This window comes from Oratosquilla oratoria, chromosome 8 (assembly GCF_046742065.1).
Source record: "Oratosquilla oratoria isolate Oo_2021 chromosome 8, ASM4674206v1, whole genome shotgun sequence".
Classification (NCBI taxonomy): Eukaryota; Metazoa; Arthropoda; class Malacostraca; order Stomatopoda; family Squillidae; genus Oratosquilla; species Oratosquilla oratoria.
The window spans coordinates 35,497,606-35,513,772 of NC_134784.1; the positions used below are offsets into that span (position 1 = coordinate 35,497,606).

General features: G+C 41.0%; 1 protein-coding gene across 2 annotated transcripts in view; it reads right to left on the reverse strand.

Moving 5' to 3' along the window:
• Window positions 1–1,169: 1,169 nt before the first annotated feature.
• LOC143027689 (tetratricopeptide repeat protein 17) overlaps window positions 1,170–16,167 on the reverse strand; it is a 51,400-nt gene continuing 36,402 nt past the window's right edge. The window contains exons 16-20 of one of the 2 annotated variants that reach the window (XM_076189133.1): window positions 14,558–14,793; window positions 6,171–6,408; window positions 5,614–5,771; window positions 3,950–4,055; window positions 1,170–3,055 (exon numbers count right to left, since the gene is read on the reverse strand). In XM_076189133.1, the coding sequence (XP_076045248.1) occupies window positions 2,924–3,055; window positions 3,950–4,055; window positions 5,614–5,771; window positions 6,171–6,408; window positions 14,558–14,793 (870 nt within the window). In that variant the 3' untranslated portion in view covers window positions 1,170–2,923. Of the gene's footprint in view, window positions 3,056–3,949; window positions 4,056–5,613; window positions 5,772–6,170; window positions 6,409–14,557; window positions 14,809–16,167 lie in introns of both variants that reach the window. The other variant, XM_076189132.1, reaches the window with a different exon arrangement.

A 16,167-nucleotide genomic window follows, 5' to 3' on the forward strand; every position in this document is an offset into this window, starting at 1 on the left:
GATTATATGAACTTCTTTGCAGATGATGCAAAACTACTAAAGAAAGAAAATACAGAAAAAGATTGTGAATCATTACAGAGACCTGGGCAAAGTCTGGTAATGGAGCCAAAAGTGGGAAGTGAATTTCAACATCAAGAAATGTAGTATAATAGAGTTTGGAAAAAGTAAAAAAAGAATATCAGGACAATATAAAATCAGTACAAAGGAAGTAAAGAAAGCTCAGAAAAGGACCTAGGAGTAATTATCACCAAAGACATGTCCCCAGACAAGCATATAAACAAAATAGTCAGAGAAACCTATAATTTACTAAGATAAAGGTGGCTTTTAATTACTTGGATGAATTAATGGTAAAAAAATATTAGTCACACTGATAAGACCAAGATTGGAGTATGCTGCAACACTATGGACACCCAGTACAAAAAAGAATATAAAGAAATTAGAAAGAGGGTGGAGGGGAGTGGAGTATGATAGGGATGGAATGGGTAGGAGTGGTTTTTATGCCTTTATTTTTTTGGCTACCTCCTTTATAAGGGGAAAAAAGCCTTTGGTATTTGTATGGTATATGAATGTAGAAAGAATCCAAAGAGCAAAAACAAAGATGGCCCCAACACTTTCAAAGTTGACATACATACATATACCAAGGCTTTTTCCCCCTTACAAGGGTGGTAGCCAAAAAGGAAAAGGCATGAAATTACTCCCACCCATTCCATCCGTGAATACACTCCACACCCCCTCCACCCTCCCTCTTATCTTAGCACCTCCTGGGGTATTGGCTGCATGTTATTGTGGCAAAGTGGCATGCAGCTGATACTTTAGGGTCTATATGGGGCGCCCCTACGGACCAGAGCCACACATCATTTTGGCTGTGATAGAGGAAAACTCTGTTCATAGAGAAATGATGACGCTTTTATACTACGACTGTCCCTCCGTTATGCTGTCCCCCAACCCCTTGTTACTGTCCTGTACAATTTCTCTGAATATTCATTTCCTTTTTCGCCTACCTTCCCTGTGGTGGGGGAAAAGAATACTGCCACCAAGTAATTCCACTTGAATCGTAAGAGGCGAGAAGAAGGGGACGGGGATTGGGACGAGGCATCCTTCTCCTTGGAGCCCCACAGGGGACAAAAAAAAAAAAAAAAACAAAAAAAAAAAAAGAGAGAGAGAGAGGTGGAAGAAGTGAACATGAGGGGGTGCCCTAGGATGAGATGGATGGATGGGGTAAGAGGGGCATTAGGAACGAGGGGAATGTCTGTTGAGGAAGGACAGGAGAGGACAGAAGATAAGGGTGAATGGAGAATGGTTGTGTATGGATGACACTGTGATGCATAAGTGGGAGTGGGTGGGGGATGGGGGGTGAGGGAGCATGTATGAGAACTAAATTGACACAGCCTGAAAGGATTTCTCCCTGTCTTCTCCTTTTCTGCATGAGGGGACAGAGAGGGGGGGGTCACCGATCAATGAAGTAGACTTGCTGTGGATGTGCTGTGTCTTGCGACATTGCTTCTGACTCAGGGCAGTTGACAAGATGCAGGGATAACCCGACATCCAGGAGGTGCCACGATAAGAGGAAGGGAAGAGGGTGGAGGGGAGTGGAGTATGTAGGGGATGAAATGGGTGAGAGTGATTTCTATGCCTTTGTTTTTTTGGCTACCTCCCTTGTAAGGGGGAAAACCCCTTTGGTATATATATGTACCAACCCTGGAACAAAGAAGAGAAAGGAGATCTATTGGCCATTTACAGAATCATGAAAGGCATGGAAGTCCTTAACAGAGAAGACTTACTAAAGTGGGATAAAAGAAAAACACAAGGACATGAAAAGAAACTCAAAAAGGATAGTTATGGAAGAGATCTGGGAAAAAATAAAATAAAATAAATAAAATAAAAATAAATAAATAATAATTACAATAATTTTCCACACAAATTAGATAAAACAATAGTGTGCAAACACCATACAAGAATTTAAGAACAAACTAGATGACGAGAGATACAAAGATGGTCACTACGAGCATAGCTCCCCTTCCCATATAATACAAATAGGTATAACTAGGTAAATACATGCACACACAGACACACTATATATATATATATATATATACACACACACACACATATATATATATATAATATGTATATATATACACACACACACACACATACATATATATATATATATATATATAAATAATAATTCCTAAATTAACATATCTCTGTGACTGAGCAGAATTCTAATTTTTTCTTTTCACAAAACTTTATTCCAAATTATACACACTTTTCCCAAAACTTCATCCCAAAGCTCACACTCCTTTCACATGCCAAAGTGTTTCTCTATCAAAACAGAATTTAAAACATAAAAAGTCTTCAAAGCAATCTTGTATTTGGAGAAAGAAAAATCAGAAAACCATAAAATACAAGTAAATCTGCACTAGAGTTAATTTTGTTCAAGAGTAAGCATGGTTTCACTAAAACACAAGATGCACAAATCTGTCCTGTCACACTGCTCACCTATAGCTCAGTGAATCCACAAAGGAACAGGTGAAAGATAAAACAAACACTTGTTCATTATTACTACCTGGTAACTTCATTGGACTTATGGCACAGGCACCAACACTTGTACTGGCTCTAACAAAAATCAAACACAACCTTAGGCAACACAAAATGTGCTGTCGCTCATCTTCAAAATTTTGTAAATCTTATTCTGTAATAAATAAAAGGTCAAGCCTTTGATCTATGGTTCCAAAGACCAAACTATATGAGAAAATAAAAACCTTATCAGCAACAAAATAAATATCAAAGGAGAAATTGATGAAAACTAAGCATCAAACTCCTTTGTCCATTCCTTGTGCTAGTCTGATAAAATGACAAAAGTTCAACTTGCTAGATTCAAGCCTAATATGGTACATAAATATACCATCACTCTTAGGATTCAAGGCTTAACTGTAGATTCTTCTGCAATTGCTGAACATTGAATGGCTCTAAGTCGATCTCGTGCTGGCTCAAAGGAGGACTGCAGAGCCAATGTAGATTGGTAGAATGCTGTTGCCTTTTCTAAGTCACCCTGAAAATGAATCATATGAAATCTGATAAGAAATTTTTCTCAATATCTACCACATATATGAACCACAATCTACAACTTTTCTTGAAAATACACAATTCAGTTTAATGTCATGAACTTCCCCTCTCTTAAAGGAGACTAGAATGGTGCCTCTTTACAGAAAACTTTTTGATGCAAAATGCATAGCTGAGTGCATTACTGCTGGACAAGGTAGTGGGTTACTAACGCAGTAAAGCAAGTGCTCAGCTCTGGTTATTTTATGTTTTAGAATAAGGAATATTAATGTTGTAGTTTAGGTATTATTTTATTGAGAATATTCATAAGAAGTAAATAGTTCTCCATTTAAATTTTTTTTTTTTTTTTTTTTTTTTTTTTATAAAAATCGGTCTTAAGGAAACAAAAATTGGTAACGCATTGACGGCAATGCACCCCAGATTTTTTGGTAATGCATTGACAATAATACAATACCTGTCTATCATTAATACCCTCAGCTTAGGTAAAATGTCTTTATTATGAATTCACTTGCAAAGTAAAGTTTGAACAGCCTCCACTTCTGATCTCTCCCACAAATACCAACACTTATGTGCTTGGTGAGTAAGCATTCCATGAAAAGCACACAAGACATTTAAAAGAAATAATTAGTAAATGCTTGTATTCAATGTGACATGATGCAATTTAATATCATTGAAGTCTCCTTCTCAGAGAGGTGCCTACTAAAAGAATACTTTTCGAAGTACGGAATTTAATGCAGTATGCTCTTAATGTGAACTTGCTCTGCTAGGCAACCTTGAACTGCCTCCACTCATGACCTCTTGCCCAACTAGTGCTGCTCTAGGCCATTTGGCCAGGGTGAATCCCTGTCAATATGTCACTTACCCCCATCAATACGTCACTTACCTTAGCTGCATATATGTTCGCCATGGTGAAGTGAATGACAACAAATTTTGGGCTTATCTCAAGGGCCATATTAGCCACTACCAGTGCATTGTTGTACAGTCCAGCTCTGAATGAATAAATAGTGTGAATCAAAATTCATGGTAGACTTAGATTTCATAAATGTTACAACTTTTTATGCATGTACAACAGCTTTTCTAGTAACTTGTGTGTACATAATTACGGTCCTTTCCCCCTTATAAGAGGGGTAGTCAAGGACACCTTCATCACAAGGAAATAAAGCCCATTCAAGCACTCCTCCTATCTCCACACCTCGGGGATGTAGAAGGGTCACCCTGTCTCCTGCCACACTGCTCAGGTCAGAAGCAAAGTACTCTTCCATGCCAGAGATGGTTTACCCCCACCATTTCACTGTCCAGCATCCTCCCCTCCTTCCCTGCTACACTCAAAATAAATTATGATGTAGATGAGAAGCACTTACTTTTGGGCTGTGACATCCCTTCACCCATTCATAATTTCCCTGCATCCACATCTATCTTTCCCATGCTCTCTTCCATCCTCAACAGACATCATGTGTGCATCCAGAGCCCCCTTCACACCATCTGTACATCTCATTCTTGGTCCTCCTCTCATGCTTATTCCATTCACTTCAACTTTCTACAATCTTTCTGCTACTCTTTCCTCACAGGGGTAGTTGTACCAATAGTTAGTGCATGGCTTCCTTCTAAGATATCTATGGGATGACCCAAGAACCATTACCAGCTACCATGGGGCTGCGGGGTTTCCAGTCAGTGGAACTCATGGAAAGGATTTCAATTCCTGGGTGCAGACCTTCTATAGGTGTTCTCTAAGCCTATCTATATGATGATGATATGTTTTAATGTTACAAACTCCCCCTTACTGGAAGGCTAGGATGGTATCCCTCACAGAGAGCTTTGTAGCCTATCTATATACCAAGGGCTTTTTCCCCCTTATAAGGGAGGTACCCAAGTCAAAAGGCACAAACCCACTCTCACACATTCCATTTCATCACCCTTTCCTCCCTCTCATCTTAGCTGTGCCTATCAGAATAATAATTTGGTGGCTTTTAAAGAACATCATCTGTGAACATCAACACAAATAATGTTTTTAACCACTTCCATACGGTGATGCCTATGTAGGCGTCATGAGGAGCAAGTGGGTACGCAATGATGCCAATGTCGGCGTCTTGATTATATCTAATGTAGTCGTACCTACGTAACCTCCATTCTCTCTAAACTGGCTTCATCATATTTTCTATGGTTATCAATATTCACAGGTGAAAGAGAACGAATGATTGAGCACTGACTTTATCTTTATAATGTGATTATTATGATGCAACATCGCACGTCGGGCAGCTAATGCTGCCAGACGTGCGATGTGCCCTGGAGTGAAGAGGTTAAGTGCTACCAAATTATTATTAATTCTTCATCTTGTGATGTGCCAACCCCTAAAATTTGCTCCTCCTGGTAGTAAAGGTGCTGATGGGTTCTGAAGAATAATGGCACAAGATTATTCTTTTTACATCCATCTCTGTACACAGACTTCTATCTATAGATTTTATTCTCCCTTATAAGGAAGGTAGCCAAGTTAAAGACATGCACCCTCTTCAATCCAACACTCTTGTTTCCCTCTGATCTTAGACTTACCTGTGTAAAACATTAGCAAGTGAAATGAGTGGGATATCTTTCATGTGTCTGGGAGCTTGATGAAGAGCATGCCGTAGACAGTCCACGGCTTTTTCTCCACTGCCGACCACGCGCCAATAAAGGGCAGCTGCTGTTGCAACTATCCATGATGTTTCATTCTGTGGAAATAAAAGATGACTGTTTAATCCATTTCAATAATTTCATTTTAGCTAATGCCAAATTTAATTCATCTTGATAGAAACACTTTCCTCGTGTAAACTTTGTCTGGTTTTTAGATAAATAATAGTAAAAACTATTACAAAATGCTAAGCCACTAATTCAGTATGAAGCTTGCTGGCCAAATGGATCATGGTGTTGTTATTTGCTACCAAGGTCAAGGGGATGGTGGCATGAACCCTGCCATTGGCAAAGTTGAACCCTGTGCATGGTTCATTAAATTCCACACAACAAAGTCCTCTGTAAGGGGTACCATCCTAGCCTCCACATAGAGGGAATTTCTGACATCAAAATGAATGATATAACTAATTCATTAGACATTGCAGTCTCTCCTGACTCACCTTTAACAAAGATCTTGCAATACGTGTAGCCATAACATTAATGGGTTCTGGAGTTCTGTCTGCTAAAGTCTGCAGAGCCTCCCGTAGTCCCATTTCAGGGAAGTGCGGGAGAAGCTTGCGGTGCCTAACACCAGCCAGGTGGTCTAGGGTGTGCATCGAGGCTGGCAGGTCACTGTGACAGATGGGCTCCTCAAGAGGTGTGCCTTCTGGTATAGGGCCAACCAAATACTCAGATATTCTGAAATAATCACAATAAATCAGACCCTTGTAGGAAAATCCTTAGCTCTGTGCCTACATCCCTTACCCTAAAAAGAAATAATTCAACGATTCAGTAGCAGTGTCTTGCTGCATTGCTTCTGACCTAGGGAGTGGGCAGGGGGTGGAGGGATGGGCCTTCATCCACATGAACCCGAGGTAGAAGGGAGATAAACGAGTGTTGAATGGGTGTGGGACAGGTAGGTGGTGGGTTAATGCCTTGGCTGGTTACCTTCTTTATAATGGGGAAGAAGCTTTTTGGTGTATAGATAGATACTACAAGACAAAACTAATGTTGTGGTATCTTCTAGATACTGCAAGAGGGATATGTCTATTGAGGAAGGAAGGAAGAAGACAGAAGATAGAGGTGAGTGAAGAATGATTGTGTAAGGATGATGCTGTTATGCTTGGAAGGGGGTGGGTGGGGGATGGAGGGGTAAGGGAGTATGTGTGAATGATACTTTGACGTAACCCAAAGGGATTTCTCCCTGTCCTCTCTTTTTCTGCGAGGGGGTTGCTGATTAAATAATGTTGCCTTGCTGTGGATGAGCTGTGTCTTGCTGTATTGTTTCTGACCCAGGGCAGTGGGTGAGATGAAGGAATGACCTGTCATCCAGAGGGAGCCAAGAAAAGAGGGAGAGAGGGAGAGGTGGTGGATGGGAGTGGAATATGAGGAGATGAAAGGGATTGGAGTGGATTTCTGCCTTTGACTTTGGCTACCTCTCTTGTAATGGAAAAAGGGCCCTTGGTATGTATGTATGTATCTTCTAGATGATGGAGCTGTTTTAATGTTGGGTACTGCATTGTTAGATCAACACATATTTAACCACTAATAAATATGAAGTTCCTCTCCTAGGAGAGGAACAGAGGGATTAATTGATGAGGAGTAGTGTGGGTTTAAGGAAAGGTAGGGGTTGTGTGGATCAGATTTTTATGGTAAGGCAGATATGTGAGAATGCTTTTGGAAAAGGTAAGGATGTTTTATGGGCCTTTATGGATTTGGAAAAGGTTTATGACAAGGTAGACAGGAAGGCACTGTGGGAGGTATTGCTGATATATGGGATAGGAGGAAAGCTGTTAAGAACAGTGAAATTTTTTTATGAGAGTAGTAGAGCCTGTATTAGAATTAGAAATGGAGAGTGAGTGGTTTGTGGTAAAGGTGGGACTTTGCCAGGGATGTGTCACGTTTCCATGGCTGTTACATTTATACATGGATAGGGTAATGTGAGAGGTAAATGCAAGGGTAATGGGCAGGGGATTGGAAATAGTTAAAGAAAATGGAAAAAAAAGGGAGATAAGCCAGTTGTTGCTTGATGATGACACTGCAGTAGGATCAGAAGATGGATTAGGGAACTTTGTGACAGTGTGGGAAGGTGTGCAAAAGAATAAAGTTGAAGATAAATGTAAGTAAAAGTAAGGTGATAAGATGTACAAGAAGAGAGGATGGTAGCAAATTAGAAGTGAGTATTAAAGGGGAGAGGCGGGAGGAAGTGGACAGCTTTGTATATTTGAGTGTGAATGTGGTGGGAAAGGGAGGACTGGAGGTGGAGGTAGAATGTAGATTGAGAGAAGCAAGTAAATGCCTTTGGGGATTAAAAAGAGTAATGAGAAATAGACATTTGGGATTGGATGCTAAGAGGAGATTACATGAAGGGGTAAATGAGTTTAAATGTGTTTGAGATGTTTGATATACATATATATATATATATATATATATATATATATATATATATATATATATATATATATATATATATATCTATATACTTATAAAATTCTGATCATCTTGTTTGTTATCTTACTTGAAACAGTCACCCAGCCAATCAGAAGAAGAGATATGATGTCACAACTGAGGACCAGCCAATCAGAAGAAGAGATGAGAAGAAGAGATATGACATCACGACTGAGGACCAGCCAATCAGAAGAAGAGATCAGAAGAAGAGATATGACATCACAACTGAGGACCAGCCAATCAGAAGAGGAGACATGACGTCACGACATCATATGACGTCACAATCTTCTGCATTTCACTTCTTATAACAAAGTATAATTTAAAATTTTATTTGACCCAACATACAGGAGGTACCAAGATAAGAGGGAGGGAGGAGGGTGGAGGGGAGTGGAATATATAGGAAATGAAACGGGTGGGAGTGGTTTCTATGCCTTTTTCCTTGTGGCTACCCCCATGTGGGGGGAAAAAGTCTTTGGTATATGTATGTATGTATCTATATACTCATAAAAGTCTGATCATCTTGTTTGTTATCTTGCTTGAATCCATCACCCAGCCAATCAGAAGAAGAGAGATGACGTCATGACTGAGGACCAGCCAATCAGAAGAAGAGATATGATGTCACGACTGAGGACCAGCCAATCAGAAGAAGAGATATGATGTCACGACTGAGGACCAGCCAATCAGAAGAAGAGACATGACGTCACAAGATCATATGATGCGTAGTGTTCCAAGCAACAATGACATGACGTCACAATCTTCTGCATTTCAATTCTTATAACAACATATCTAAAATTTTATTTGGACCAACATACATATATATATATATCTATCTATACATACTTATAAAATTCTGATCATCTTGTTTGTTATTTTGCTTGAAACCATCTACTAAGGAAGAAGTGATATGAGGTCACGACTGAGGACCAGCCAATCAGAAGAAGAGATATGACGTCACGACTGAGGACCAACCAATTAGAAGAAGAGATATGACGTCACAATCGAGGACCAGCCAACCAGAAGAAGAGATATAATATCACAACATCCACTCTGTGGGTCCCAAGGAACCCCAGTGCTGAGTGCGTGACGTCACAACTGCTAATTTTCCAATTTGCCAATTTTTGAATTTCCAATTTTCTGATTACATATTTTCTGACCATTAATGTTTAAAATTTTCATATTCAGTATTTAAAAGTATAGCCAACTGCTGAATTAGCATCTATGAGGCATAATGAGTTTATCAAAATATTACAAACCGTATAAATCGTATGATGCGTAGTGTTCCAAGCAACGACGACATGACGTCACAATCTTCTGCATTTCACTTCTTATAACTAATCAAGTCACTGCCTTTGTCTACTGAATAGAGCATTGTCTTAATATCGATTTTATTGACCATTTTATTAACAATGTATCATTCAAAATTATATTTGACCCAAAGAGTCACGGGTGGTCTAGTATATACATACATACATATACCAAGGCTTTTTCCCCCTTACATGGGAGGTAGCCAAAAAGGAAAAGGCATAAAATCATTCCCACCCATTCCATCCCTGAATACACTCCACACCCCTCCACCCTCCCTCTTATCTTAGCACCTCCTGGATGACGGGTCATCCCTGCACCTTGTCCACTGCCCTCGGTCAGAAGCAGTGTCACAAGACACAGCACATCCACAGCAAGGCCGCTTCATTAAATCGGCGACTCCCCCTCTCCGTCCGCCCCCATGCATAAAAGGAGATGGGGAGAAATCCCTTTGGGCTGCGTCAAATTTTGTTCACACATACTACCTCACCCTCCATCCCCCCGCCTATTCCACCTCATGCATCACATCATCCATATACCACCATTCTCCATTCACCCCTGTCTTCTGTCCTCTCCCGTCCTTCCTCAACAAACATTCCCCTCTTCCCCAAAGCCCCCTTCACCCCATCCATCCACCTCATCCTAGGACATCCCCTCATGTTCACTCCCTCCACATCTGCCTTCCATACCTCTTTTACTAGTCTTTCTTCATTCATTCTTTTCATGTGTCCAAACCATCCTAATACTCTTTCATCAACTCTATCTCCCAACTCCCTTTCCACCCCCATTCTTCTCCCCACCTCCTCATTTCTCATTCTATCTAGCCTAGTAACCCCCATCATACTTCTCAGACACCTCATCTCAAACACATTCAAACTCCTTCTCTCTTCCTCTCTTATGTTCCATGTTTCTGCCCCATACAGTGCTGTTGGCACAATCACTCCTTCATACAGTCTCCTCTTAGCATCCATTCCCAAATGTCTATTCCTCATTACACTCTTCAAACCACCAAAGCATTTACTTGCTTCTCTCAATCTACATTCTACCTCCACCTTCACTCCACCTTTTCCTGCCACAATTGCACCCATGTATCTAAAACTATCCACTTCCTCCAGTCGCTCTCCCTTAATGCTCACTTCCGGTCTACTGCAACTTTCACCCCTTGTACATCTCATCACCTTACTTTTACCCACATTTATCTTTAGCTTTCTATTATCACACACTCTCCCAAACTCTGTCACCAACTTCCTCAGTCCGTCCTCCGATCCTGCCACAAGCGCAGTGTCATCAGGAAACAACAGCTGGCTCACCTCCTACTTTTCTCCATTTTCTTTAACCATCTCCAATCCCTGACCCACTACCCTTGCATTTACCTCTCGCACTACCCCATCCATGTATAAGTTGAACAGCCAGGGCGACATAACGCATCCTTGACGAAGTCCCACCTTTACCTCGAACCACTCACTCTCTCCATTTCTAATCCTGACACAAGCTCTACTACTCTCATAAAAACTCTTGACAGCTCCTAGAAGCTTTCCTCTTATCCCATATATCTGCATAACCTCCCACAGTGCTTTTCTGTCTACCCTATCGTAAGCCTTTTCCAGATCCATAAAAGCCCAAAAAACATCCTTCCCCTATCCTATAGCTTTCTCACATATTTGTCTTACCACAAAGATCCGATCTACACAACCTCTACCCGTCCTAAATCCACACTGTTCCTCACCAATTACTCCCTCTGTTCCTCTCCTAATCCTCTCAATCAAGATCCTCCCATAAGCCTTCCCAACTACACTTAACAAGCTAATCCCTCTGAAACTACTACATTCACACTTGTCCCCTTTTCCCTTGTAAAGAAGAACTATGCAGGCACTCCTCCAGTCCTCTGGCACTCTACCCTCTCTCCAGCAAACATTAAATAACCTCACCAGCCAGTCCACCATCACTGTACCTCCTTTTTTTGAGACATTCTGCATGGCATCCATCCAGACCAGGTGCCTTACCTGATTTCATCATCGTAACAACTGCCTTAACTTCATCCTTCCTTATTTCTGCTCCATTTTCCTCACTCATCACTCTCATTTTCTTAGTATTTCCCACTGCAACTATCTTTCCCTCCCTATCCTCCTTCACATTTAGCAACTCCCTAAAATATTCTGCCCATCTTCCCCTTACTGCCTTCTCTTCCATTATCATCTCTCCATCTGCACCCTTTACCTTTTCTTCTCTACTTGATTCGCCTCCTCTTCCTCTCTTAATTTCTTTCCAAAACATCTTTTTATTACTTTCAAATTTTTCTGTCATACTCTTACCCCACTTCACATCTGCTCTCCACTTTGACTCCTCTACCTTTTGCTTTACTTCTCTTTTCTTTTCTTTGTACCTCTCATATGACTCTCTCATCCTATTTTGTAACCAATCTGTGAAAGCTCACTTCTTCTCTTCTACAACCTTCTTTGTTTCCTCATCCCACCATTTACTACCCTTCCTTCTATTTCCTCCTGTCCTTCTTGTTCCACATGCCATCCTTGCACACTTTGTGACTCCCTCCTTGAACCATCCCCATTCCTCCTCCACACCTAGCTCTACTCTATCCTTCACTCCCTCCCACTCCTCCTTCAGCTTCTTCTTGTACTCCTCCTTTTCCTTTTCATTTAAAGAGTTCACTCTAAGCACCTCCCTACCTTTTGTCCCTTTCCTCTTTTTCCATCTATCCTCCACTCTCAACTTAGCTTCCACCAAAAAATGATCTGATATTCCCCCACCCTCTCCCCTTAGCACATGTATATCCTTAACTCTTCCTATCATAGTCCTATTTAGCACTACATAATCCATCAACGCTCTATCTACCACCCTCCCATTCACCACCCTCTCCCATATGTACTTATGCTTGACTTTCTTCCGAAACGCTGTATTTGCTATCATCAACTCTCTTTCTAGACACATTTCCACCATCAACTCTCCACTATCATTCTTTCCTGGAACTCCACATTTCCCAACCACTCCATCAATTGGACCATTTCCTACCCTAGCATTAAGGTCTCCCAGTACTATTACATTGACATTTCTCCCTAAATCCTCTATGCACTCATTTAAATCTATCCAAAAGGCTTCCCTTTCTTCTACATTCTTCTCACTGCCAGGCCCATATGCACTTACAAAGACCCACATCTCCTTTCCCAGTTTCACCTTCATCCACATTATCCTTGAGGAAACCTCCTTCCACTCCACTACATGTTTATCTATCTCTTCACTTACTAGAATAGCCACCCCTTCCCTCCCTCGCCCTCTCTTCACTCCTGATAACCTCCCACTTACACTCCCAAACTTACACTCACCCTTCCCTTTCAACTTAGTTTCACTCAAAGCCAACACATCCATCTTTCTTCTCACAAACATACTACCTATCTCTTCCCTTTTACTCTCATCCGTACCACATCCACGCACATTAAAAGACCCAAACCTTAGGGTGCTGGTTGGAAAACTCCCAGACCCTCTTATGCCTTTACTTTTTTGTTTAGGAATGTCCCCTGTGGGGCTACAAGGAGAAGGATGCCTAGTCCCACTCCCCATCCCTTTCTTCTCGCCTCTTACGATCCAATGGCCTTATCCCCCTTACAAGGGAAGTAGCCAAAAATAAAGGCATACAATCCAATCCTACACATTTCATTCACACATACTCCACTTCCATTCATCACTCTCCCTCTCTCTTATCTTGGCTCCTCCTGGATAATGAGTCATCCCTACATCTCGCCCACTGCCCTGGGTCAGAAGCAATATAGCAAGACAGCACATCCACAGGAAGGCTGTTTCATTTCACTCCCTTTCTGTCCCCTCATGCAGAAAAATAGATGGGCAAAAAATCCCTTTGGGCTGCATCAAAATATCATTCATGCCCACTCCCTCACAACCCCATCCCCCACCCACTCCCATCCATGCATCACAGTGTCATCCATACACAACCATTCTTCACTCACCCCTATCTTCTGTCTTTTCCCTTCCTTCCTCAACAGACATTCCCCTGTTTTCCAAAGTTCCTTTTAACTCATCTATCTCATTCTTGGTTGTCCGCTCATGTTCACTCCCTCCACCTCTGCCTTACACACCTCTTTTACTAATCTTTCTTCACTCATTCTTTCCAAGTGTCCTAACCATCCCAGTTTTCTTTCATCAACCCTATCTCCCAACTCCCTTTCCACTCCCACTCTCCTCCTCACCCCTACCATACTTCTCAGTCATTTCATCTCAAACACATTTAAACTCTTCCTCTCTTATGTTCCATGTTTCTGCCCCATACAATTCAGTTGGCACAATCCTCCTTCATAAATTCTCCTCTTAGCTTCCATTCCCAAATGTCTATTTCTCATTACATTTTATAATCTCCCAAGGCATACATACACTCTTATACCAAAGGCTTTTTCCCCCCTTGTAAGGGAGGTAGCCAAAAAACATACATACATACATACATATACCAAGGCTTTTTCCCCCTTACAAAGGCATAAAAACCACTCCAACCCATTCCATCCCAATCACACACCACTCCCCTCCACCCTTTTCCCTACCTTTTATCTTGGCACCTCCTGGATGATGGGTCATCCCTGCATAATATCTATATATATATATATATATATATTTTTTTTTTTACAGGTGAAAAATGTAATCACACATTTGTCAATCATGTGAAAACCACTGTTGGAGTAAAAAAGACTGGAGATGAGGAATTTATATATTTCGATTGCAAATGGTAATCCTCTTCAGTACTGAAGAGGATTGCAATTTGCATCGAAATATATAGATTCTCCGTCTCCAGTCTTTTTTACTCCAACAGTGGTTTTCACGTGATATATATATATACACATACACCTGTGACTGACAAAACCGTATGAATTTACAACTGGTTAGCCTTAAACCAGCTGTATGTTGACAATTAAATGTATATGTAACTAAAACCAATGTACAACCAAATAGACTTACCAGTTGGTCAGAACATAAGTCATAAGTCAATGATTATCCAAACACAGTACAGGCATTTAACTTGACACATTGAAGGCACCTACAAATCACTTTCATCAAGAACGGGTACATTACTTTTACTTACTCAACGTTTTTGGCAGACACTGACAGCCATGTGGATGTGAAATGCTTTATGTCACTCAATTTATTGGCTCTTTCACAAACATGTGGTGGTGGAGGTGGTGAGGCAACTCTCTCTCGTACTCGAAGAAGAACATCTGGCAAAGGATCATCCTGAATGGATAATTCTTCTTTTACATCACTTGCGTTTTCGACTGGCATGTTTGCTTCTTCCGCTCCCAGACCTATTCTCACATGGATCTGTTTGTTGGATACCTGTAAAATTAGCTTCATGCATTCCAAGGTGTCTGATATGAATAATGAAATAAAAGAAATATGCAAATTGGACTTCTATAAAATAAAAGGAAACGTTATATACAACAAACAGTTAAAGATAGTAAATTCATCACACAAACATTTTACTGACTGCCTTCTCGGTGTGACTAGTACTTTACCATTTCTTCATCCAGTTTTACTGATCTTAGCAAGTTATAGGTTTCGTGACAATTTTGTTTATATGTTTGTCAGGGGACATATCTTGTGATGATCACCCCCAGGTCTTTTTCAGATCCTACTTTCTTTACTTTAGGTGGAGAAAAAGGAAAAGGGCAGAAGGTAGGGAGGTACTTAGAGTGAACTGCTTAACCCCTTCCATACGGTGCCGCACACGTAGGCGTCATGGACTTAGATCTCGGTGGCAGCAGCCAATGCCAGCCGTACGACGTGTCGTAATAATACTCGCATCATAAAATATAGTCACCGCTTATATCGATCGTTCTCTCTTCACCCGTGAATTTTGATAATCATAGAAAATGCGATTACAAAAGAATTAGAAAGAATGTCATTATGGAGGGGCGACTACAATAAATATAATCAAGACACCGATATGGCAGCCTCGCGAATACACTCGCTCCCCATGACGCCTACGTGTGCGGCACCGTATGGAAGGGGTTAAATGAGAAAGAAAAGGAAAATGAGTATAAGAAGCTGAGAGAGGAGTGGGAGGGAGTGAAGGATAGAGTAGAACTAGGAGTGGAGGAGGAATGGGGATGGTTCAAGGAGGGAGTCATAAGGTGTGTAAAGATGGCATGTGGAACAAGGAGGGCAGGAGGAAATAGAAGGAAGGGTAGTGAGTGGTGGGATGAGGAAACAAAGAAGGGTGTAGAAGAGAAGAAGCAGGCATTCATAGATTGGCTACAAATTAGGATGAGGGAATCTCATGAGAGGTACAAAGTGAAGATAAGGGAAATTAAGCATAAGATAAAGGAAGCAAAGAGGAGAGCAGATGTGAAATGGGGTAAGAGTATGACAGAAAATTTTGAAAGTTATAAAAAGATGTTTCGGAAAGAAATTAAAAGAGGAAGAGGAGGCGAATCAAGTAGAGAGGAGGGGGTAAAAGGTGCAGATGGAGAGATGATAATGGAAGAGAAGGCAGTGAGAGGAAGGTGGGCAGAGTATTTTAGGGAGTTGCTATATGTGAAGGAGGATAGGGAGGGAAAGATAGTTGCAGTGGGAAGCGCTAAGAAAATGACCATGATGAGTGAGGAAAATGGAGGAGAAATAGGGAAAGATGAAGTGAAAGCAGCTGTTAAGATGATGAGAGCAGGTAAGGCACCTGGGTTGGATGGATGCCAT